This window comes from Epinephelus lanceolatus, chromosome 21 (assembly GCF_041903045.1).
Source record: "Epinephelus lanceolatus isolate andai-2023 chromosome 21, ASM4190304v1, whole genome shotgun sequence".
NCBI classification, from domain to species: Eukaryota; Metazoa; Chordata; class Actinopteri; order Perciformes; family Serranidae; genus Epinephelus; species Epinephelus lanceolatus.
The window spans coordinates 9,520,025-9,546,880 of NC_135754.1; the positions used below are offsets into that span (position 1 = coordinate 9,520,025).

General features: G+C 40.2%; 2 protein-coding genes across 4 annotated transcripts in view; both read left to right on the forward strand.

Annotated features, from left to right (window-relative positions):
* The first annotated feature begins 550 nt into the window (after positions 1-550).
* Positions 551-21,732, forward strand: sap30bp (SAP30 binding protein). Of its 3 annotated transcripts, XM_078163455.1 has the most exons (11): positions 551-698; positions 1,321-1,430; positions 4,188-4,232; positions 9,461-9,500; positions 15,098-15,186; positions 17,413-17,504; positions 17,685-17,797; positions 17,869-17,927; positions 18,606-18,696; positions 19,035-19,118; positions 20,924-21,082. In XM_078163455.1, exons 1-10 carry the CDS (start codon positions 605-607, stop codon positions 19,088-19,090), a joined length of 789 nt encoding a protein of 262 aa, XP_078019581.1. In that variant the 5' UTR covers positions 551-604; the 3' UTR covers positions 19,091-19,118; positions 20,924-21,082. The 3 variants fall into 3 exon arrangements, with proteins under 3 accessions (XP_078019581.1, XP_033467980.2, XP_078019580.1); XM_033612089.2 differs by lacking the exon at positions 19,035-19,118 and having other exon boundaries at positions 20,924-21,732; XM_078163454.1 differs by lacking the exons at positions 4,188-4,232; positions 19,035-19,118 and having other exon boundaries at positions 20,924-21,732.
* A 3,047-nt stretch (positions 21,733-24,779) lies between these two features.
* Positions 24,780-26,856, forward strand: part of itgb4 (integrin, beta 4) — a 30,169-nt gene continuing 28,092 nt past the window's right edge. The window contains exon 1 of the mRNA XM_033611517.2: positions 24,780-24,918. The gene's annotated coding sequence lies outside the window, so the exon portion shown is untranslated. The remainder of the gene's footprint in view (positions 24,919-26,856) is intronic.

Genomic DNA, 26,856 nt, shown 5'->3' on the forward strand with positions numbered 1-26,856 from the left:
GTATACAGATGTCTTTTAATCTGCAAAACATTAAATCGGTGTCTGCTCAACATGAAACTGCCCGTGGTTTATTTTTGCAGATCACAGGGGTCTTTCAAACACTTGAAAGGTTATGGTGCAGCAGAAGAGGAGGCTGGGTTAGTGAATGGATTTATCATTGATTTATTGGGAAAAAATGCAACTGCAACAGCTGGATATACAAAGGCACAGAAAAAATGCTAATTTTCATAAGATAGTGAAGTTGAGAGTGCACGTCAACATGTTAGGTGACATGTCCTCTTCTTTTTTCATCCTTTCTAGTATTGGTCAACAAAGCATTTTCCTTTTTGTTTGTATAATTGTTGCGTTTCGTCTCTGTATTAGCACTATATGGTCTTAAACTAAATACTTAAATTGTGTTATAAATTAATAATGCTCGCATTCAAAGATGATGAGAAGCTGAACAATTGTTGTTCGGCCACAGACTGTAGGTTTTCCAAGGGTTTTCGGCATCGCCATATAAGCATAAGGACTACATCTCCCGGTGCAGCACTGAGTTTACGTCATACAATTTCACTAACGTTATTACTCTGCGACCGGCGTTTATGCGACGCATAGAGCAGCAATGGCGAGCGGTAAAAAGAGTGCTCTGCTTTCCTCTTTGGCGGACTATGGAGACGATTCAGAGCCTGACTCTGACCCAGAGCCAGAAGAGACAGGTATATTATAATATATTTTATAGCTGTGTCTTTAATTAGTGGCTAAAAGTAGCTGTTTGTTGCTGTGCGAATCTTACCCCGGCTTTTCATGTGGTAGCTAACGTTAGCTTGTAGCTAGCTTAGCTAGTTTACAGACAACGTCCGATATATTCAAGACGTGTTTGTTTTGAATAAATAAAACTGCAGTTATGAATAAATAAAACTACAGTTAAATAATGTTAAGTTAATTCAGCGGAGTTTTGTTTTGGCCTTTTTGAGTCTCCCTGGCACATACAACGTTAGATAAAAGAAACGCGAAGGTCTTCAGAGGTGTTTGTCGTTTTGCTGTAAAATTAGTGGTGTCACTTCTTAGCTCCAGTTTTACAAATCAGTGTAATCTTAGGATTTAATGTTAAATCCTGAGTGCCTTTAAATGTGTGTGTGTGTGTGTGTGTGTGTGTGTGTGTGTGTGTGTGTGTGAGATAAAATTGAATGGAGATGCAATGGAGATGCCCTGATGCCCTGCCAGTTTGACTTCAGTCCGTCATATTTCAGTGCCTGCTGCCAGTGATGCTGTTCGTCTCTTGTGCTACATTTATCTGTGTTGTGAGTGACTGTGCCTCTCTCCTCTGTCTGTCTCTAGGGGGGCGTGGAAGTGGCCTGGTATACGGCTATGGGGATGATGACCTGAACCGGACTGAGGATGCTGATGATAAGGTGTCTGGAGATGAAGACAGCAGAGAGAGCAACTCGGTCAGTATTTGAGTTATAGGATTTTTGAAAATGTGTTTCTTGCTGAGAGGAATATGATGTATCCTCAGTTTAATTTATATCGACCATTCAGTTGGATTCCACTGATGTGTGGTTGAATATTTGAAGTAAGAGAAAAGGTGTAGCACTGGGTGGTGTGGGAGAATATGGTACTCTCTGACATGCTCATGGTGGGATCTAATGTCTTCACTGAGTCTGAGTGGTTATTGAACTCTGGGGGGATGAGGAGGCTGACAGGATCACGCTGATGCTTGCTGTGGCAGTAGCTGCATCGTATGCGAAATCAGATGTGTTTTTGTAGTGAGTGTGTAATCATCAAACTGAATCAATACATGATTGTACTAGTGTAGGGTGACAGGGATCTTGAAAGCCAGATCTTGATCAAGGTTTTTAAATATACAGCCTTACATTGAAGTGAAACCAAAATTTCAGATATTAAAGATATAATCCATTATCCAAATGTAAAGAAAATGCTTGCCTAACTAGAGTTCTATTTATTTATTATTATTTTCTATTTGATAATGCTGTTAATCAGTTAGTTAATCTACAGAAAATAATCCTGCAAGTGTTTTGACAATTAATTGATCAGTAAAAACACCAAAAATTCATTCTTAAATATGATGATATTCTGCTTTTCTGTGTTCTCTAACGTCTTAAAGTGAATAGATTTTGGGCTTGGACCGTGAGTTAGAAAGAAAAACACATTCGAGGATATCACCTTTGGCTTCAGGAAATTGTGATAGGCATTTTGTTTACTACAATTTATGGACCCAAACACAAAATGCTACAATAATAAACTTCTATTTTGAAAGAGAACCTGCATTTCATATCATATCTGTATGTGCGTTACTGCTTGTTACTGCTTTTAAATACATGGTTAACTGTAACATGGTCGATTGGGGCTAAGTGCTGTATGCCTTCTTGCATGCCTGCTGAACTAAAGGCTTGCACAGAGAGTTTGGTCGTAGTTGTTTGTGTGTTTACTGGTAATGTCTGAGTCTGTCATGCGTCACTTGTTTTATTTGACTGCATTATATGGATGGATGATTTAATGTTTTGTTCCTGTCGTTTGAGTAAATGAAGCAGCAAAAATAATTAAAAACACCATATCAGTACAACAACGTAATTACTCCCTCAAAGTCATACAGTGTAATCAATACTACTCTAACACAGATATACAAAATGTTTATTGGTTTATACGACATTATACTGGGGTTTGAATTTTTCTGGTTACTTATTTTAGCCTGTCAGCTTTTACCATGATGTACAAAGCACTTTCAAACACTGTAAAAGCAATCTTGTTACAGTGTCAAACAGTAATAGTGTCCAAAAGCTTTAAATAAAGGAGTACTCCAGTGTTTTAGTATTGCAGTTTCATAAAGTGACCCACAAGAGACAGATCAAAGCAGCAGAAGCCAAGCTATCCTGACCTTTAGTTACTAGTATGGGTAAAGCTCCAACAACACTGAATCCTGCATTTCCCATAATGCAGCCAAGATGACCCTGATGACATCGTCAGTGTTATTTTTAAGACTTAAGAAACCTCCCTCCAGAGTCACAGAAAATATTGTAAAACTGAGCTTACGTAAAATTAGTGAGGTGCCCCTTTTAAGTTACTTTTGAACAGTCCAAACAGATACTTGTGCCTTCTGTGTAAAGGCTTTAAAGGAATAATTCACCCCCCAAATGACTATTTGTTTATCAGTTTTTCACCTTGTGTTATGTTGAATTTGTGAACGTGGTGAACGAAGGATCCAAAAACGGACAAAATTCCTGATAAACTGAAGTCACACAGTTACATATTCAACAACAGCATAACTATATCAAAACAACTGTTTACAAACTCTCACAAAACTTGTGCAGAATAATCCAAGTCTCATTTAACCAGTTGCTTGCTTTAAAACTGAACTGAAAGTGAAACATATCTATGCTCTCTTCACAGCCAAACTCCATTGACAAAAACAGTAATTTTACCCCGCTGAACACCGTTGCTGCTTGTCTACTTTTGCCTTGATCAGTTAGTTTGTTAGTGATATTGTGTGACCTTAGTGTATAAGAGGGTTCATTCAGATTCAGCGAAGTCACACAATAACACAAACAATCTACAGATCAAGGCAGTGGTAGACCAGCAGCTCCTGTGTTCAGCAAGGTAAAATCGCTGTTTTTGTCAAAGGAGTCTGGCTTTGAAGAGAGCATAGATAAGTTTAACTTTCAGTTCTGTTTTAAATATAAGGTGAAAATGCATGTGTTTGGGAAAATTGAGCATACAACTGGATAAATGAGACTTAGATTATACCGCACGAGTTGTGTGAGAGTTTGTAAACGGGTGTTTGGATATAGTTTTGCTGTTTTTATATGTAGACCCCTATGACTTCAACTCCAAGGATTTTCTCAGTTTTTGGATTTTCAGTTCACCATGGAGGCATGACAAAAATTCTACATGAATTCAATGTAACAAGGGGTGAGTAATTGACATACAACTGGTCATTTTGGGGGTGATGTATTTTTTATTGTGTCACACAGGTTCCAGAAAATGTTTGAAATGTTCCTTTAACAAAGTCAGGAGAATTAGAACTAGTGATGAATTGGAACTAGTGTTAAATAACAAAAGGTTTGTTTTGCAGTCCATCGCTGGGTGCTGGTTGTCATCCGGTCTGTACTGCTGCCTGGTTCCCCTCCTGCTCTATGATCTCCTTTTGATCCTTACGGTGTTAACCCTCTGCATTTTTGTTTTTATAGGAAATGGACGAATCTGACGAGGGGAGGGACGCAGATGATGTTGAGGTATTTGAACACCCACATGGTGTGGGATGGACTGGATTTAGAAAAGGCTCACATGTGTTATGTGACTAACCCAATGGGATGGCACTTTTAAAGCCGCCATCACATGCTATGAAGGAGCATGGTCACTAGATGGTGCTGTGGGTTTATGTATGTCAGCTGAAAGCTCAAATATCAAATGAGGAATTTAATGTAGGTAAAACCAGGTCAGTGTGAGTGTGTGCGAGTTGCTTCAGAAGTAAAGAGCTTAACCAACAGTGTTGTTTTTCAGAGCACACTGCTTGGACCTGCGCACCGTACTAACCCCACCCTGCTGTGTGTGTGTGTGTGTGTGTGTGTGTGTGTGTGTGTGAGAGAGAGAGAGAGAGAGCCACGTGAGCTGGACAGCATGCCAGCTTCCTGCTGCGCTGTTTGGTACAGGTCAGTGAGGTGAGAGTGAGTCACAAACCTAATAAGCAGGAACAATGGGAGATAGATTCTGCTCTGTCTGAGGCTTTGTTTTACAACCTGTCTTTGATTGATTATCATTTGATAAACTGTTGTTTTATTGTGATTTTGTCTCTTTAATATGCCATGAAGCAGAGATAACAGCGCTGGCAATGTAAGGATTTTGTGATATGGTAATTATAAGACTGTGCGACATCTTGTGATTTCCCAATAATACAAGAATCAACATGTGGAGCAATATTCTCATGAAAGAGAAACAACACTTCCAGGGAAGTCATGGAAACCATGTTGCTTTCTTTGTAGAAATGATAACTATTATGATACTATTATGTTGACTAGGCCCTTTACGAAGCTCACAGTTTGACTGACACGTGATGTGTATTGTAGCCTGTAGCAGCAGAAGACCATGATGATGTTAGGCATTGTGTTGATGGTTTTGTTTCAGCTTTATTAGTTGACAGAATCTTATCTGTTGGCTGTGAATGGCAGTTGGTGTTTTGATACAGTGCCGGCGAACTGTAGATAAGAAGGTCACCAACACAATACTTGGGCCTTATTTAACCAGGGCAATGTAATACTCAGGGCATCTTTGAAATACGGCTGTGGCCTTTTGCCCGGTAACTTTGGGAAAGAGCTTTGTTTCACATTTATTATTTATATGGTGTTGCAAGACTTTTATTGGCTAATTCAGTTTAAACATTTATGTCAGGGGAATTGTCTGCCAGATTGCAGATAGTGGTGTGACCTCAGGGCTCGAGCCAGCAGGTCTTTGTGAAGTGTTTCTCTTTTTGATAAAGTTGACATCTTTGTTGTGTATGCTTTATATGCCACGTTCTCATTGCATGGTTTGGCTCGACTAAACTCAGCTCACTTTTTGTAGCCGTTCCTTTCCTCTATTTAGTTTTCCACTGCAGATAGTAATCCCTCAGTGTAGGTGGGATTCTGGTCACCGTAGCGACACCACTTGAAACTATTATAACATCATCTCCAACATGACACTCACTGAATCTTTTAATTGACAACCAGAGGAACATCTGCACTTTGTCAGCTATACGGCAAAGTGTATTGTGTAGTTTTGTGGGCTGCCATTTTTAGTGACGTCCTGATCCGATCTTAATGATCGATATTGGGGCCAGTTAAGGCCTTTTTTAACTGACTGGGATCGACTAAACTGAGCTACGTAAAGCTTGACATCCCCAGCCATTGTTATGCCTCCACGCCAGCAACAGCAATGGCTGATGGCGTTGTGTTTTTGGGTTGTCTGTCTGCCCGTCCTGGTTTTGTGAACTTAGTATCTCAAGAATGCCTTAAGGGAATTTCCTCAAATTTTGCACAAACGTTGACTTGGACCCAAGGATGAACTGATTCGATTTGGTGGTCAAAGGTCACTGTGACCTCCCAAAACATGTGAACATTGATTATATACTAATTAGGACAAAATTTCGGACAAATGTCTAACAGGGTAAAATGATGAAGTGACAACATTTTATATCCAAAAGTTCAAAGGTCAACTTCACTGCAACATCATAATGTTCTACAGAAACTCTTATGGCCATAATTCAACACCATAACTCAGGAACAGAAGGGGAGACTTTTGGTCAGATACTGAATTGGTAACACTAATCTTGGGTGCCCATCTTAAAACTGGTGATTGCATAGATCCTCTGTGCTGCCTGGTTGAAGATGTGTGTGTAGCATAGCAACATCCATATTTGAATGCTTTGTCTTCTGTCAATGTTACATATGAGTCTGGACAGACATGGATTTAAACTGTAACTGGACTTGTTGGCAGAGGCATACAACCACAAGGCAGTAATTCTAGTTAAAAACCTGAGTCCGTCAATAGTGGTAGCTTGGCTTTTCAATAATGGTGGATTGGTGCAGGCTGTCCTGTGTCCTGTAAGTGAGGATTTTCTCTGACCAATCGGTGGTCTGCAGTGTTTTATTCTACTTTGTAGTTTCAGCTCAGTTTTATTGGATCCGAAAAATGTACCAGGTATTATCCACAACTTTTGTCAAAGGAAAACCATAAAGAGCGGGTTGAGATGATTTAGAGCCTTGCCATACTATGCAGTGGAAATGCAGCAGTAGTTGAGCTGAAGGGCATCATAGTGAGTAGCAAGGTCTCCCTTCCCCTGAAATATCTTAACAGCTATTGGATGGATTGCTGTGAAATCTTTGACAGACAATAAAGGTTTATAGAGGATAACTTTGGTGATGCCTTTTCCTAAAAGGCCATCATCAGGTTAAAATGTCAATTTCAAGATACTTTGATTTATGATCAAGTGAATGCAAAACTGACATCAGCCTATTCTTTACTTAATGTTTAGTGTTAAACTATGATGGTGAACCTGGTAAATATTACACCTGCTAAACATCAGCATGATGGCATTGTGTCTATGAACATGTTAGCATGGTGATGTTAGCATTTAACTCAAAGTACCACTGTGTCTTAGTACAGTACTGTTTGAGCAAGACAGGCCTTTTTCTGGGATAAAAATCATGACCTACTGATCTACCATTTATTTAATTTTATAATTTTAAAAAATGTAAGCATTGTGAGTTCTAACTGTAAGTAGATGCACAAGACCCCATCTGTGTACTTTTCAAATAGCAGAGGTGTGTATTCGAGTCTCATGACTTGGTCTCAAGTCACAAATTTGATAACTTTAGACTCGACTTGGACTTTAACGCCAGTGACTCATGACTTCACTTGGACTTGAACCTTTTGATTTAAAAACACTCAATCCAACACAACACAACAACTTCTACCAAACAAAAAAGAGCACATTATGACTTGTTCAGGACTCAAAATTTGGAACTTGGGACTTGATATGGGACTTGTCAGTCTTGATTTTGGACTTGAGACCTACCTGTGAATTGCAAAACAATGACTTAGTCCCACCTCTGTCATATAGAAACCACAGACTAAGACTTGATGTTCTCATAGTTCTATAATTGGAAAATAAACAGTAATTTAGTGTTAAAACGTGTTTAAAGCGCTACTAAAACAAATTTCTACTGGATTTTCATTAAGGTGGGGAAGAGAGACAGAAAAAGATGGACAAAACAGATGACAGATGGGGGGAGAAATGAAGCAGCAGATGCCGACATATCCTGACTGTTAGTCTCTAGTGGGAGTCAAGCTCTAAAATAGCAGATGCTACGTTTCCCATAATGCAACCTGACAGCATATTTCATTCAGTTTGCCGCCTACAAAGTTCCCACATCTTTAGAACCCCACACTTCCAGTTTGTGATGCAGGCTTTATGTTGTGACATCATTAGGGTTATGTTGTCAGACCTAAGAAAGCTCCCCCCCAGAGTCACAGCAGACAGTATACAGCTGTTTTCACAGGCTGAATAGTACTGCTCAGTATAGTAAACTGAACTTGGTGTGTTAATGTGTTTGGAGTATTGATTTCACTGTATGGTGATTTTTGAGGCTGGAGTTTGTGTTGCTGTTGTTGTATTTGATTTTGCATTATGGACATACCTTTTCTCTGTAACAGTCATAACATAAATCCACCAATGAAGTTGCTGCTCTTGTTACCACCACTTACCAATGTTAGCCTGCAGAGCACTGCTAGTAGCCTGATAATGAAGCAGTGTTCTTTTTTAATTGAGGACTTGACTTGACTGATGGCACAAAACTTAAATTGTGAACAAATTGCAAGCATCCATGTCCTTCTGTGTCGATCAGATAAATGGCACTTGTCATCTTGATAATACCTAGACAGCCATAGTAGCTTCAGTTTACCTAATAGCCATGAATGGAGATGATGATACCAATGACGAATCAGGGTCTTGAAAGGCTGTTTCATTTCATAGGGGGAGATTTCCACTTTTTGAAAATTGATCCCATGACACTGTTCTTACACGGGTGTTGTCTGTGCATTTAACATGAATTCTCCTCATGGCTTGGATTTGTACTCGGTAGCTAAATTTAAATTCTTTATCCAGACAAACCTTGGAGACACAGAGGTGTCTGCAGTTTTATAGCTTAGTGTGACCTCTGACCTCCCTGTGAAGTACGGCCAAATGGGAAAGAACCTTCAGATGTGGATTAGTGAACTGAAGAATATTTGATTGGCTCTGTCTCAAGCAGCAGGTGCCATTTATTAATTTTTTTTTTGGGCGGGGGAGGGGGGGGGGGGGGGTTGATATCTGCCAGGGGGCTCTGCTGCGCTTCCATGTCTCTCTGTCCTCCTCCTCGTGATTTGGCCAGCTTCAGGACAATTCTCTGATGTGCCCGTGCAGTTGCTAGGTGACGACATGATGCCCGTGAATAACAGCACTGTTCCTTTGTGCCGAACCTGTGTTATGCCCACAGAGCTGGCACAACAGGCAGCATATTTTAGAAGCCTTACAAGACTCCTCCTCCCCCTGCTGAGCTCGGGCATTCACTGGAAACTGCCCAGATTTACTATTCTGGTTTCTGTTACTTCTGAGAAACCATTCTCCTGTCAGCTTCTATTCTGTTCAACTTGATGCATTAGCATCTGTGATTTGTAGGTTTCGGGTATAAATGGAATGAGCCTTTGTTTCCAGCTCCACATCTTTCTCAATAACTGCCTGTTCACCACACCAACCCACTTGTAATCTACTGTCATTAGCTAAATCCAAGCTGGGAACATGGTTTTATAATATGTCACTGGTGTTGTTAATGTTTCCCCTCAACAAGGGTTGATGTTCACATTCTCCTGATCAGAGGAGACCTTAATACCCTGTGTATCTCTCTGTTTCTCTCTTCTTCCCCTCTCTTCCCTCTTTTTTTTTTAACAGATCTCAGAAGCAGAAAAAAAGGACCCCAATGAACTTGTTGGTGAGTACACATAAACAAATAGAGAGTTCACATACACACATAAGGCTGCTGCTTGTTGTCAATAAATCCCATTAAAAAAGGCAACAACAAATCGATCCCACTGACAAGCAATCTGAGTGTTACAAAAGCCTGATAGATCTTCTTCCTCTCAGAGCTCCATCGTTGTCCTAAAACTTTTTTAAAACACATCAGTGTGCCACACTTTTGCACTCGCTGACATGGTCTTTCATTAAAGTGAGCATAGGCACTGCAGTTTATTCTGAGACAAAAGGCGTTTTCGGACTGGAGGAACTTTTTCATAGTTCTAAGAACCCCCATTTTTTGTGTTTTCACCGCAAGAACTAGGAACAATGATAGTTCTTAGAACGTCGTTTTGAGGAGCTTTTTAAGCTTCTATTTCAGAGTAGGTACCAAGGGGGAAAATTTTAGTTCTGGAAACCAACAGCAGTTAACATGAAGTTCTACAGACTGACAGGAGAAGGGGGCCCGGGAGCTGCCGGCCGGACGATAAATAGTTTCCATCCTAGTCTTGTATGGCTTTTTAAATTGTTTTATTTAAGGTGTAAAAAAAAAAAAAAAAAGAGAGAAGACGATACCGCGATATCATTCCATCACCGCATCCCCCCAAAATAATACCGTGATATTGATTTTAGGACATACCGCCCAGCCCTACTCTATATGGTATTAAAAAGGTTTTAAAAGTCTTAAATTTAACTTAGTGAACTTAATCAGCTATTTAGGGAAATGACTGAGCCTTTAGTCATTGATGAAAATAACAACCATACAGAATAACACCCACTTCTGGATGTGTTTGCATGTATGATAAAAAATATAAAACAGCTTACAGTGTAAGAATAAGACTTCTAGGTTTTATTGTGGGTGTTGGTGCAGTAAATCTGTGAATCACTAACTAGACCAAGGTGAGTTATAAAAGCTTCTTTGTCCACCGACTGACAGATGGGTTATGACCCAGGCAGCTGGCAGCGGTTAATGAGTAATAACTGACCTGTACAGGTGTGTGAGTGAGCATCAGACAGGATATGAGTGATACAGGGAGTGGCTTTTCACACAGCAGTCTGATAAACATCATAAACTTTTAGCACTAACACTTCACACTCTGCTGTTGATGATTATTACAGATTATGCAATGCTTGCGATTCCTCATCTATCATGTGACTGCAAAATAACCTCAGAAACTACACATATAATAATGTGTTGCAATGAGGGTGTAGAAGCGATTACATTAATTAAAATAATGTGTTGCTGAATGATCCTCGGAGAGAAATAATGTTATTTTGAAAGGAATATCTAAATGGCTCCAAGTACAGGGCTCGAAATATTTTTTTGTCAGTGCATGTAACTTTTTAAATTACATGCACCAAAAGATTTTACCTGCACCCCTTTTCTTACTGCATCATTATTATCTGCGATTTCTCCATAGCTGGATCCAACTGAAATTACAGTAATGTACAGTGAAAGGACTTGAGATTTTATATGGTCATAGGAACATTTTGAGCAGCTTCTTCGCAAACCTAATATGAAAGGATTTTTTTTTTTTCAGTCCTAGTAGGAATTCTTTGGCAACTTCTTTTGTTCCTTTTTATATAAATATTTGTTCATATCAATGAATGAAATAATTATTATTACAGACTGAATGTTGACCCTTTACACTTCAATTACCAACAGCTTCATGATTTTAGTATTGAAAATACATCCGTTTCATGTTACCAGTATTTAAACAGTAATACACCGATGATCCCTCTGGCAGTTAAACAGAGGGCTGGGAGGTGAGCTCACTGAACTGCTGGGTCCAGACTGAATGTCCAATATCCAACTTTGAACTAACTTCACCACAGTTTGGCAACTGCAATTGCCCTGACCGCAGTGTTTACATATGGTGCTGCTGTTGTGCCGTTCTGTTCCCTCTGTCTGTCTGTCTGTCCTTGCACTGTTCTTATCTTCTTTTCTCTCTGTGATGTTATCTGTTATAAACGTCTTTCTTCACTGCATGAGTAGGATGCGTGGCGCATAAAGACTGTGGTGTGAGAGCATGTGAAAAGTCAGTTGCATGAGTCTTATGGTCAGTGCGTGAGTTGGTAGCTGGACCAAGTTAAGTGCATATGCTAGTAGTTGTTCGAGCCCTGAAGGAGGAGATGATTTATTCAGCTGATTTGATAATGAATAGGTTAATGAAAGTTAATTTCTCACATCTTCTTCCGTCTTTGCATGCTCATATTGTATTCTAAATGTGTCCTAAAGAAAGAAACCTCCCTCTGGACCTTCTCCAGCACACATGGGACAGACAGCAGCAGTAGCTGAATTAACTTGGTGGCTTCAGCCCACAGATTTACTCCCTCTATCATCATCACTTCCACTCATCTGGTTTGCTGCAGCCATAAAAAGAAGTCGCATTGGAAAGGGAAATGCACCAGAGCAATTTTTAGTTTACAAAACAGCCACCAGCACTATCAGTGCACTGTAGTGGCGGGGTGTGACTCATAGCCTGGGCCTGGACACTTGACATTACTGCAGCAGAGCTTGGCTCCTCTGACTCGTCTGTCAGTAAATGTCACAGTGGGTCTGGCAAAAGGCCTCCCGTCAGCAGGCTGAAGACAGCTCTTTGTCTGTTCACTGAAGAGACAGACATTGTCTGTCCATCCAAAAAGACCCTCAGGGCACAGAGTTTGACTTCGGTCTGTTTTGTCGGAGGACAGATGGCAATTTTGTTGCAGAGTATAATCTGTTCTCTGTCTCTGTGTTACTCTGTGTCTCCATGTCTATCCTGACAGTACTGCTGTTATATGAGAATATTCCTCTTATGCTGAGCTGAATTAAACAGGGATATTTATTACTGTGATTTATTCCTTTGCTACTGTGGAGGCTACGGAGTTTATTTTAGTGTTTAAATTAGAGTTTGTCCAACAAGGCTTTGAAATGATCAACTAATCTTCTGTTGTCTCGGGTAGATTAGCAGGCTTCCACAATGTGAAGCCCCTGTTGCAGCTACAGTGTGTAATTGTCTGTGACAGTGTGTGCATGTGTGCGTCTGTGAGAGAGTTAACTGAAATACCAAGCTACCACCTAATGCCCGTGACTCATCAGACTTGCCTTGTCAGGTTTTTGTATTGTTGGAGGCTACAGTTTGTTCTGTGATTTAAGACACAGGGTGTACAGACTAGTTACATGCATGGAACCATTTATCTTCATGCAACTGCATACCTGTTCACTTTTTGCTGTCAAATATGTGTGTGAACATGCATACATGCAAGCTCTGCATTACTTGTGTGTCTAAGGTGACGCCCTGCCCCATTTGCCTCGGTGGTAGAACCTTATCAGTGGTGAAGCAAATGGAGCAGGGTGGGGTCCTGCTCCTCCTTTGAACTTTCCAGACATAAGGGAGCTCAGGGTGACAAGTCAGTATCTCCACATGTAGATTTGTGGTCCCACATGATGAGAAGACCAAGGAACATACAGAAGGGAGGGACTGGTGGAAAGAGTGTGTCAGTGCACGACAGCATCCCGTCTGCAGACAAACACTCCAAAGTTCAGCTCTGGCACAGTCCCACGGGGAAGGATTGCTTCACTGTGGACTAGCAATATTTATGTCAACAGACGTATTGTAGCCAGTATAGAGAGACAGCGTGCAGAGCTACTGAACCTGTTCTTGGACACAATTGTTGGGCTAAACAGTGACAACAACATCAACATTTTTAGCATGCAGAAGCAAATCATATATTCCTGTCAGTCAGCCGTAACATAAGAGCTCATGCAGGCCATAGACATTAGGTGAGCTTCCATCCAGCTGTTTATATGCACATTTTAAGTGTGCAAATAACAAAATTTCGAAAAATTTTCTAAATATCACAGAAAAGTTTTTACTCTTAAGAAAGCTGTAAAGTTAGTGTATTAATAAAAGATAAATGTGACTAAGTGCAATGAAAACTGATTCAGCAAATGAAAAATGATGTACAGTCGTAATGTACTGTCACAGTGGGCCATCACAGTAAGAGTAGGCATAATACCATGTTAATCATACTGCAGGAGAGACTTGATGTCCTCTGCTATTAGGTGTAAAGAAATATGTGCATGTATTGGCACTGACCAAAATGAATTATAAAATATGTTGGATATTGGCAAAAAATGCAATATCTTTCATCCCCAGTATGTATTTTATGTCTGCAGCACCATATGATGGATAATAAGCATATATGATATATCTGTAAAAAACAAATCTGTCTGCAGATGAGTAACAAGAAATTACAGTCTAGAAATGCCAAAGATGTGTTTGAGGTCATTTAGAAATTGTCTCCACCACATGGTTTTGCAAACTGCCAAGTTAATTTTTAAGCTATGGTTTCTCAGCAACTTTTTGATTGCAATAAATTTTTTTTACAGCTATTCATGACCAAATGCCTGCAGAACTAATGACATTCCCATCAGCCTCAGCTGCACTTTGTGTTTAGTGGCAACTGCTAAAATGCTACGCTCAGACATTTCGTTTGGTTAACATTACCTTCTAAACATCATCATGTTAGCATTGTCATTGTGAACATGCTAACATTAGCATGTAGGTCAGAGCACAGCAGTTTTCAACTGTAAACTGTTCCACCTAGTACATATTGTGGTCACAGTTCTTTTAGACAAGTTTAATGGATTTTGATTAAAAAAAAAGTTCAGATTTGTTTATGTAAAGTGTAAAAAACTTTGCTAATATTATATAATTCTCAAAAAAAAAATGTAATTGTTTCAACAAAACACAAAAATGTCCTGATCACATCACTGTTTGCTGGAAGCGTAAGAGTTTGTGACTGTGGAATTTTCCTCTTGTGTTTTGATGGATGAAGTGTTCGCTAAGGCTAAGCTAAAAGGCAGCACTTCAGAAAATTATCTTCTCGTGTCCTGTCAAGTTTCTACATGTCTGCGATCCGTGTAGAATATCACCATGAACGAGCCCCTGCATTTATACATGTGCACACACGCGCACACACACACAATCACACACAGTGCACAGCTTGCAGCACTTACTCGCAGCATGATTGACAGCATTGAATGACTGTAAAGACTATCTGTCTGACTGGGATGTAGAGTGACACTGAAGAATGCCTGGCCTGCAGTCAGAGAAAGCAGAGGGAGCCAAGTCGAGCAAGCAGAGCAAAACAAGTGACGGGTCCAAAGGGAGGGAAGGGAGAGGAGCCACCCTTCTCCTTACAAGCCCCAACAACAGCCACTCCCTGCCTGGGACGTGCACTCCTCATACCACCCTGCCCTATAAAAACCACTGGCATACACTTAAGGACTATGATGAACAACGGGATGCTCAGGAATTCACCAGCAATGTTTGCTTATCACACAGTGAACCTTTGTTTGATTAACTGAGTTTATTCTCCAGTGCATATCCATATCCCACCTTTCTTCTCATTTGTCATTTCTTAATTCAACACTAAAACAGATTTGCTTCAATCTTACTGTGTTTGTGTAACAATGGTTTCTCAGTTAATCCTTATTCAACATGTAAAAACATGCAAGAGAGGGAAAAGCCACTGAAGTGAAATCACATAAGCGCTCATGTTTATGTTGCTTTTGTGTCTTCTTGCCAGCCCTGTTCTCAGAGAAAGTGAGGAACATGTCACCTGATGAGATCAGGATCCCCCCCGAGCCCCCTGGACGCTGCTCGAGCCAATTGCAGGTAGACACACCTCCACTGTTATTATGATATGTTTCTTAACCACATAACTTTGACTGCAGAGCTTGTAGCAAACTATTCACTTACACCCAATATACTGCTGCTATCATCTCGTGCAAGCAGTTTTAAATCACCACGAAGGCCACAGTTATTTCTGCTAATCAGACCAGAGGAGAGGGCGTGTGGGTTTAACTGGGGTTGTGGGTGTTTTTAAAAGCTTGATAGAATAGTCCTGGTGCCATGTGTTGTGTGTTTTAACATGTCTGTAGGCTTGTTTTATGTACTGTGGAAACTTTTCAAGTATTAAATTCATCCTATGAAAAGATGAAGACTTGCCACAGCTCCTAACACAGTCTGCGCTCTCCCCTTTGGCATACGTGAGTTCAAGAGTCAAGAGTTAAAGTTTAAGGTGTTTTGGGATAAAAGCTATCTCATCCAGAGACTAGTCATCTTGATGTTGATGCAGTCAAAATAACCTGTTCTCCACGCCAAGTGAATAATTTAGAAGTTTCCCTTGTTCCCTCTGGGGTTAGAAAAAAATTCTGGTGGCTACATAAATCCTGAGATTCACCCCTGTAATTAAACCAACACACAGTGTCATCTTCTTTCAATTTAGTATCACCAGCACTGCTCTCTTCCTGCCTCGCTGCTGTGCATTTGGTGCGTCTAGCTGCAATAAGGTTCGTTCTGCGAGGAACCAAGGCACGTCAGGACACACAGCTGACTTAGTAAGCGTACAGCTCAGCAATATCCCCGCTGGGCTGGCACTCCCCCTCCTATCAGATGAACAACTAATGATTCACCTTCACCAGAACAGCCTGGATATCCCTGCCCTTAGGGCACGGAGAAACAGCGACACATGAATTCTCAGAATATGTTTCTTGCAGTTCGTTTCACCATTCACTGGAATGTATCCATTTTATGAACAGTTTGCCTTTTGCAATCATGCTCTGACCTTGAAGTTTGAACATTCCATTGACTGCCAGAGTCTGAGAGCTCAGGTTTTCAGTGAGCCTCAGATTTGTCCTTCGAAAAACAACAAATGCCTAAAACACCCTTTACATATACCTGACAAGGACCTACAGATGCCATGTTATCACTCTTGTCTGTCTCGATACTTGATGTGTTTTAACATATGGACCAAAATAACCCATTACCAAGTATTATCGAAACATCTACATTCAAACAATAGCTGCACTCAATCCTTTTTGCATTGGGGATCCAATTCTCTGTCATTCAGATACCCCACCTTGTCAGTAAACTTTCTGTTGCTGCCGTCTCCGGAGCCACTCATCCTAGTTGACAGTCGGTTCAACATCTGCCCATTTAGCACGCGTTAACACAGCAGTGGCCATGTCCAACAAAGAGCTGTTAGGTCCCAATTAACTCACATCAACGCAGAAAAGGCTTGATTCAGTCGTTAAACTTATTAATAATCATTAGGTAACGTTAGCTGTGGTGCTAATAGTTAGCCCTGTCACTGTATGTGTGCACCCAGGCAGATTCTAACAACTGTCCCCAGCGCTGAGCTCACACTCCCACAGCAGCTACAACCCATGTGTGTCGAAGTTGAACAGGGTATTTTGACAGATTTGGCAGTTGGGCGTGCTAAGATGTCACCAAAACGTTGGAAGGTGTGGCTACTACACGCCACTGCCGTTCAATAAGAAACACCACAAAAAAAAACATGTTTGTTTTCAAGAACTCCACCAGGCACCAATACACAAGTAGAATTTTTGCCTGAGCTTCACCAAATCTTAATCACAGTGGTGGCAGATCAGAAATCCCTAAATTATTTTTAATACTCAGTTATTTTTAACAATTATTTTTAACAAAATGGGTCATTATGGGAGACAGTGACAAAGGAGTAATAGCGTCTCATTTTTAGCAGCATTCCCTTCTTCCATCTTTTTCCATGTTAGCCTTCATTTATCACTGTGAATGCCTTGGCTACATCTGCCAGCTCCTTGTGGCTCAGTTGAACCTGGTTGTCAAATATTTCCCAGAGGTTTCAGAAACATTATACACAATAGCTCCATTCAGGCTGACCCTTGCTCCAGCAGAGCTGGTCGTTAAAAGGTTTTGTTTATTTGATGACATTGACAGTGTATCCTGCCAAATGTAGAGTGTGGAGAAAGCTGAGTCAAAGCAGAGGTGTTGATTGTGTTACACTGAGAGATTACCTGGCGTCTGTTCACGTCCTTCATTGATTTGTTTGTTTTGTAACAGGACAAGATCCACAAGCTGTACGAGAGGAAACTCCATGGAGATTTTGACACAAACAGCCACATCCAGAAAAAGAAAGAATTTAGAAACCCAAGGTATGCAGCTCCGCTAAGGAACGCACCCAAACCAACACACACACACACGGAGCGCTATTAACACATGATACCAGATACACTTTGGTGTAAACACTTAACATGCTCATTCATTTTCTCTATCTGTTAAACAACAATGAACAACAAAGTGTCTTATTAGCTTTTTCTTTGTTTGTTTTTTAGCATTTACGAGAAGCTCATTCAGTTCTGCAGCATAGATGAACTGGGAACCAACTACCCAAAAGATATGTTTGATCCTCATGGCTGGTCAGAGGACTCTTACTATGAAGCTTTAGGTGAGTTCATTAACTTATTCACATCTCTGTGTTTAGAACTCAACACTAATATATGCCTCTTGTCGTTTCAGCCAAAGCCCAGAAAGTCGAGATGGACAAACTGGAGAAAGCCAAGAAGGAACGGACCAAGGTGAGTCAAACAACAACAAAAAGAGGATTTGTCAGTTGTCTCCTCTGTCTGCGTCAGGGGCAAGTCTCCACCAGCTGCAGTTAATTTCTACTTTACATCCTTCATCAGACACACGCAGAAATCGGCATTGCCAAGTTCAGCTCTCGTAACTGCAGCTCAGGCCCAGCCCAGTGCTGCTTTAACAGCTGAGCCATGCCCATACGTGTTGTTCAATGTTTTTCACATCTCCAGTAGATGTGCACTTTAAAAACACCTGAGTGTGTCTTTCTTTGCCAGCCATTTTTGCTTTTGCTAGATACGCTGATTAATCATTCAGAGGTGATACGCGCTGCTATGATCAGCAGCAGCAGCATCATTCCAGCAGCTGCACCTCGGTTAGAAAGTGGACTTGAATGAACATGTACCTTACAGGACCTGCTTTATGATTCTCTTCTGTGAAATGTCCGTGGTATGCAGGCTACAGATAAGAGGATTGAGATTTTGATGTGAGAATGAGACAGAGGGAGAGAGTAACTTTCTTCTTCTCACAAACACGGTTACTGCCGATGCCCCTTGAGTAAAGCACTTGACGTCTTCTGTTATCAGCGGCATTAGACCGTGGTTGTTGGTTTAAAATGGTTACACATCAAAAAGCACCAGGAATCAAATCAATGTTCTAATGATTCCTCTGTTTCACAGATTGAGTTTGTCACAGGGACTAAGAAGGGCACCAACCCCTCCAGCACAGCAGCCTCCACCACCAGCAGTAGCACCACCACCACAGCCACAGGTAAACAACCACAACGCTGCACCTCACAAATTGGGCTTCTTTCAGAGATGCACCTAGCTACATAAATGTCCTTTACATGACACTTCCTACACAAGTCTGATTTAAGTGTTGTCACATTATTGCTAAGGCCACAGCAGCTGTGTTCTTCCTCATTGAGAATAATGTAATTTAATGTAATTATCTCTTATCCACAAAGAAAATCAGTTATGAGATTCAGTCTAATAAACTGTGAAACACTGTGAATGAGCCGATTTTAAGTTGTAAGAGAGATTTTTCTTATGTTAAATCAGCCTGTATTAGTGTGCTTTCATTCTTCTTCTTTCACTCTCATGCTGCAGTTCAAAAGAATTTAAAAAACAAACTCATGAAGAACCATCAAACCATCACTCTCTAAATCTCCACCTATGCTAGTGAGAAGCAAGGCAAGTTTCCTTTCCTCATGGTCATTAATTAAAGCCTCTGAAAACTTGGTTTTAAATCTTTCTGCATAAACGGTAAATATTCTGCTTCATCTGTGTTGGTGTCTTTGATGAGGGTTGATTGACAGCAGCACAAGCAAACATCAACACAGCTGTCACATTTTGATTCAAAGGTAGCTAACCTGTGATTGTTACACAGACATACATGACGTAGCCCTTTTCCAACTGTGCCACGCCCTCTTCAAACTAGAGAAAATAAAAGCGAGGACAAAAACAGAAATACAGAAATCTCAAGTGAAAACACTTGGGCAGAACATTATGAGTTTATGTAGGACCCCTTGGCTTCTTGTAAGACGATGGGTAGGGGAAATAGTTTCTTCAATTCCTTTAAGCTACAGAGGCCATTCAACTGCAATATAAGTTTTAACATTCATTTTTTTGTCATTATTTTCCCAATATCAGATTTTGATTTTTCAGATTTTATATGCATATTTCTTGAGCATTTCAGCTCTATTTGTAATTATCCTGTCAGATTTAGGCAGAGTCCCTAATGGAACATTTAGAGAACAACAGGGTGCTCTCCCAATTCATCAAATACAGACGCTTGGTCAATGGCCCTCTGTGTCTGAAACCACAGCACCAAGGCACCCCTTAGAGACACACGGGGTCTCGTCATTATTAGACACTTCGAACAACAGATGTTGTATAAAGACTGAGAAAGTGTGTCTAGGATAGAAGAAAGGAATGGTGGATGGGTCAAACAAACATAGGACTTTCATTCAGGAAACCATCAACATTTAATTTGAACTTTGTAACATAGGTCACATGACGTAACATTAGTAATAAATAGGGCCGTAACGGTACATGTATTTGTGTTGAACCGTTCGGTACACGACTTTCGGTTTGGCACGACCCTGTACCGAATTATTGGGCGCAGGATATTATTTTATTTTATTTTGTTTTATTTTAATTCCGTTTTTGCGAGCCAAACCATTTAAAATATCTAGTTCATTCAAAAAATGTGTTAAAAAAACAGCGGGATTTTATTTTTCACTTTTATATTTCTATTCTCATTCAAACAATGTGAAAAAGCAGGATTTTATATATATTTGTTTCATTCAAAAATTGTGTAAGAAGAGTTAACTGCTGTGGTGGTATGTTTTAATAAGGTTACCAGTAAGTAAAAGATATTTAATAGTTGTCTGTTTTTTTCATTACTGTACCGAAATAAAACGAACCGTGACTTGTGTACCTAGGTACATACCGAACCGAGATTTTTGTGTACCGTTACACCCCTAGTAATAAATGTAATTATTTTAACCCTCAGCATGATCTTTTTTCTAAACCAAGTACTTTTATACCTAAAACTTAAGTAAACCTTAGAAGTTTACCTGTCACAATAGAGGTTTATTTCGAAAATACACTATACATGTAACAAGTGGAAATTGACATGCTGTCCCTGAGCATCCAAAACTGATGCTAGAGGGGCTGAAATTGAACATCGTTTAAACGTATGCTTGCAAGCTAGCAATCTTTTTCTTCACTGCCTTGGTTGGTGCATCGCTGCATTTCTTGCTGCAGTTCCACCACATCAGTGAAAAAGTGCAAAATACAATGGCAGCACTCGCTCGCACATATGTGTACTAATGCGTGTACACAGTAGAACCTAAACGAAAAGCTTTGCTTCACCGCCATCTACTTAATACTTTTGAACTTTAGCAATGTCAGCTCTTTCTTCAGTGTAGTGTCAGGCAACCCATTCCTGTGCAGCTCACGACTCACTCCTCCCCTGTGTTTCCTCTCATCAGCCGAAGCCCAGAAGAGGAAAAGCAAGTGGGACTCTGCGATCCCCGTGACCCTGGCCCAGCCCACCCTCATCACTACCACCGTGACCCTGCCTGCCGTCGTTTCCGTGACAACCACTGCCAGCGGCACCAAGACCACCGTCATATCTGCAGTGGGCACCATCCTAAAGAAGGCGAAGCAGTGAGCACACAGAATGTGCAGAAACATGCTCGTCTATAAGAGTGAGTGACGCTGAAAGACCTGCGTTGTCCTGTGCTCATTATTTATGTGAAAAGATGCAAAGGGAGGACAAATGAACTGATGGGTGTTCAGTGTGCATTTTTCGAAGCAACCCACAAATATGCTCTGCGACACAAAGACTTATCTAAAGACTTAACTGCCTTCTATCTCTGGGATTCTACCTGCACTACTGCATCATGAAGCCAAATTTACAGTTTGGTAAAAATGCTCACAAGTCCTCTGAAAATCTTAACGTGTGATGCATGCAGATCTCATGCTGATAAAAAATGTCTGTCATTAATTTTTTTAATATGTTGGCAACAGTTGTCAGTTTAAGACAGTTAAAGAGAACAAGGGTGCAACAGTGGTTGAATAAGTGTTGTGAACAGACCTGGTAGAATTATCTGAAAGTGTTTATTTTTCTGTCCATAGTTTTCATGTCTTCTGTGGCAATAATGTGTTATGGCTCGACATGTGCATCTTTTTTTTTTTCCTCAGCTATTTTTTGTCATTGGCATATTGACTGGCTCTAAGGTAAGATTTTATACACTTGTACATATGGTGAATAAATGGATCAAATGTTGCCTTTTCAGATGGGTTAATGTCTGTTTTTGTCATTTCCACAAACTGTTTACATCTTTGTGTTTGACTATGAAAATGAAAGAACGCTGAGAACAAGCACTGTTGACTGCAGGCACTGGCCTGAATCTGGACTGAAGAATCTTCGGCTCTCTCTTGCTGACACCCACAAACGCACACAGTGTATCTATCTTTTCTCTGAGGGAATGCATGTGTGCTCCAGGTGGAGTTTTGACTTGTGCTCTTACTTCACCTCAGTCTCCACATCTGACTTCCATCGGGGGGTGCATTAAGAGGTCTCTGTACTTCTGAAGCACCACTCGGGGGCAAAGTTGACAGTGCAATAAAGCCAAAGGTCCCCACTGACCTGTGGCCAAGTGAAAAGAGTTATTTAAAAATTAAAGCCCTTCCCACTTGTTTACTGTTACAAGCTTTGAATATTTTTTCATAACCTTTCACACCTTAAGTTAGTGGATGTGGGTGCAGTCTTTTAACTAAACACCAAAAATATGCAAAAATGACTTCCTTGTGTTCTAATTGTATTTATCTAAACCTAACCCTGTATTCCCAGTGATACTGTCATATAAAAGATGCATGACAGCTGCTTTAAAGCTGTGACATCTCAAAGTTTAACCAAACCAATAATACTCTTTAACTTCCATCTATTTAGAGGATGAAGAAAGTTGAATAAAAAGAAAGATCCAAATCTGGGTGTGACACTGGACCCCACAGGGTTAACAGAGGTTAGAGAACAGATTGTGGTATAGCCCTGAGTAATGTATGACTTTCAGTTGAATCATACCAACATTTGGTCACTGAGCCATTACAGTAGTCATGCATGTGGTACAGTAGATGAACAAATGTTCATGTTCGTGTTTCTCAACATGTTTCTGCAGAGCCTGGAATTCGAATACAGGACAAAAAAAATGCAGTCTGTCTTCAAGACACTGTCTGACATGTTATGCTTAGGTGGCATCCACATTTGGTTCCACTTCAGTTCCACAGAATTAGAGAAAATAAATACTCTCCCAGCTGGGATGATTTGAAGATGGAGAAAATACAATGTGAGCTGGAGCTTGCAGCTTATCAGATGGTTCCCTCATGGGAACCACATTAGTGATTGATTGCTGAAAGGTAATCACAATGCACATGCTAAGAATTTGACTTTCTCCTGAACCACAGACTTCAAAAAGTAATGTAAACAGAACTGGTCTTTAGAAAATAGATTTATGCTCTCAAAAATCAGAGGCACATTTTTCTCTTACCTGTAGTGCTGTTTATCAGTCCAGATTGTTTTGGTGTGAGATGTAGAGTGTTGGAGATATTGACCGTAGAGATGCCACTCGGCTTGTGGTGCTCAAAGTGCCAAAATAAATAAACAGTAATGTCTCTTTCCAGAAATTATGACGCGGTTACTCAAGATAATCCACAGACCTTGTTGTGAGCAGTTTCATGAAAGAACTATTTTCTCTCTACCAAACTACACCTGTCAACTGTATCACTACGCCAAAGGAAGTGTGCATCTACTCATGGACGAGAGGCTCGCGTAACAGTGCATGGTGTAAACGTTAATGGCATCCTCCTCAGTTGAGCTGTAACATTAGGTAGCAAAGAGGTGCTAGGTGAGCTAGCAGTAGATGCATGCTTCCTTCTGTGCAGTGTTGGTGTAGTTTGGTTAAAAGAAAATAGTTCCTGCGTGAAACTGCTCACAACAAGGTCTGTGGATTATCTTGAGTAACCAGGTCATGATTTCTGGAAAGAGGCATTGATGTTGAGTTTTTCAAATGTATTTATTTTGGCGCTTCGAGCACCACAAGCTGAGTGCCATCCAGTTCCATTATATTAGAGAGAGGGCAGACACCTCTATGGCCGATATCTCCGACACTCAGCAGCTCACACTAAAATTATCTAGACTGATAAAAAGCACTACAGGTAAGAGGAGAAATATGTATGTTTGATTTTGTGGTGAACCATCCCTTTAATGTTTAGCTGGATTGTTGATGCATGTACCCTGCAAAGCTGTTGGACCCCAAATATATTAATTCCTGCTTTGACTCAGCTGTGATGAATATTTTAAGGCACCTTTTACAATTTAATGTCAATAAATTCCCATTCTCCACAAGTTGTACTGGAATCAGTAGAGGTACGATTAATATTCCCCATAAGATAAAATAAGGAGTGTAAAACTCAGTGACACACAGGATGCCCCTGCTGTAGGAATGTTACCGGGATTATTCACCGTTAGAGGATCCGCAACACTGCAAGTGTTGTAGCTCCTGTGAGCGCGCACACACTGACTGTGCAGGTGAGCCCACGAGACACACCCAATGAACAACTTGTACTGAACAAGTCACAACTTTCTCTCTAACAATCCATCCGCTGTCGTCACGCACATTGGACTCAGTAGGTGTTTACGCAAGACTTACTAGAAATATGAACAAAATACTAAGATATGGTTAATTATTCCTTCAGGCACGTGTGTGTCTGTTAAGGTTTTAAGGTATTACCTCTTACAGTAAGGGTAGGGCAACTTAACATACGCTTTGTATTGTCTTTATCACTATTATATTTTTTAGTCTATAAGCCTACCTTTAAGTTAGATATTTAGCATAGCATTTCGTTGCCTTAAAATATGTCACAGGGTTAATTACATGGGGATAATTACTCATACGCAACCCCCTCTAAACACTTTGTTTGTCCTTATCACCCTTTATGATACTTTTGTTCTTATATTTATCTAATTAAAACTATAAAATGTTAGCATATCGTCCTGTTTCCGTGTAAATACAGTGTTACCGTCGTGTTTTCAACATTATTCTCGTGTGACACTTTGAAAATGTTTCACTTGAGGCTGAAATGTCGCTGGTGTCCTGTGTGCGGTAGCCTGCGGTCTCACTGTGGCAGATTTATTGTTGGAAGAAAAAAAAGTGAGACGCCATTATAGGAGCTGAATGAACTCACTGATCCAAAAAGTGCAGTTTTTGTCATGTAAATTGGCGGGGAGCTGGGCACAGACTGAGCTCAGTTTAAAGTGAGCGAAGGGTAGCTGACAGTGGAGACATTCTTCTCAGGCTTTCACACTGTATCCTAAAACTTATACAGCTCCTCTTTTTTGGATTGTTTTAGTTCCCAGCAGCCTGTGTGTCGACCGTCTCTTCTGCTAATGAATCCAGGTCATCACGACGACATCTTGTTTACAGTAAGTGACGTCTTGCGGTAATTATGCATGGGACAGATAATTAATGAGATAAATGCAAAATATGTGACACCTGCTAGTCCTTACTGTACTGTTCTAATGTGTGTGTGTGTGTGTGTGTGTGTAGGTTTCTATGGTCCACTGAGGACTTTCAGGTGGTCAATGGCAATATAATTGCACTTTATACTTAAAGTAGAGTAGTGTAGACAATAGCTGTTTAGTTGAATAAAAAAATATAAATAGTCCTAACTCAAGTCAAGTTCAACTTTATTGTCACTTCCACATACAGAGTACATGGAAACAAAACTGCGCTTTCCCACAACCCCAAGGTGCCATCAGACACCTACAAGTTTAAAAATATAATGATAAAAGATTAAAAAAAGAGGTAAAAGCCCCGAAACTTATAGGCTTTTAAAATACCTTCAATTTTGTGTCATTCAGATAATAATATATGCCCATGTTGTGTTTCTTACTATGTTATTCCTTAAAGAAATATAATACAATTGAGTAATTGTTCTTCTGTTGGCCAAATATTAAATTGGGACTACTGAAGAACAAACTTTACCTGGCATTGTTGTGGTCAGATTATAATGGGATGGATTCAAATGTAGCAGAATTGGCATCTTAACATTTTTTGTGAACTCTGCTCCAACATAGTATATTAAAATAATAGTTTCAAGAGTAGTATTGCTGTTAATGCCAAATTCCCAACCCTGCCTTTGTTATTATGTAAGTTAAAAATAGTAACACTGAACAATGTTTGCTTCTTTTTAAGTGACAGGAGTGAAAACTAATTATTCTCAACATTAGTTGTGTTATGCTTTCAGAGTGACGATGACAGTTGGAGAACAATTAGACACAAATGGTGGGTGGCCGTGACTCAGGAGGTAGAGCGGGTCATTTACTAATTGGAAGATCAGTGGTTTGATACCCAGCTCCACCTCCTTTATTCCGCATGTCAAAGCATCCTTGAACAAGATACTGAACCCCAAATTACTCCTGATGGCTGTTCCATTGGTGTGTGAGTGTGTTAAAAACTGAGTAGCAGGTGGCACCTTGGACAGTAGCCTCAGGCACCAGTGTATGAATATGTGTTTAACTGTCACTCATAGTGTAAAGGCGCTATACAAATGCAGGTCCATTTACCAAATAGGATGTAGGTTCTACAGGATTATTTTTTGGCAACAATAATGCTTTTCCCAAATGATGTACAGATTTTAAGATATTCCATCATCTCAGATGGCTTGAGAAATAGTGTGTATAGCTCCTGTAAATGGATAAAAAATCTCCCTTAGGGGAACATGCCCCTGTAGCCCCCTCGGTTTGGGCTGAGCACTGAATGTTTACAACATCTGGCTCCGCCCCTGTTTGGTACAAAAAGGAGTTAAATGAAAGAGATCACTGTAGTCTCATGTATGCTCTCAAGGGATTTTTGACATGCACTGATGTCCCACATTGAAAAGTAGTTCATTCAACACAGTGTTCAGAAAGGTTGCTATATGGTTATTGAGTTTAAAAATCAATTTTTTATAGCAGTCACAGTTTAAATGTTGAAAAAGTGCCCTGGAATTCACATTGTCGTGTTTTCAACATTAAAAAATTAAAAATTAAATGAGGACTGGCAACAGCTATTTTAAGGGCGATTCTCTGTCACTCATGATTGAAATGAGAGCTTTTAATTTGGTTTCAGTGTCAGGCATCATTGTCTATGTTGTCATATATTTTGTATTTTATATGATTTACTGTGGATTCAGTCATATTTGACTATCTGGGGAGGAACCCCTCATTAACTGCCGTGTGTCATTACCCATGTTTACTGAACGCTCAAAAATCGAGCCTGAAAAGTTATTTCTGGCATTCAGGGAACCCTTGCACAAATTAGAGAAATGATAGAGAAGGTGGGCCACTCCCTTCCAGCTCCTCCTCCAGCATGTGAAAGGG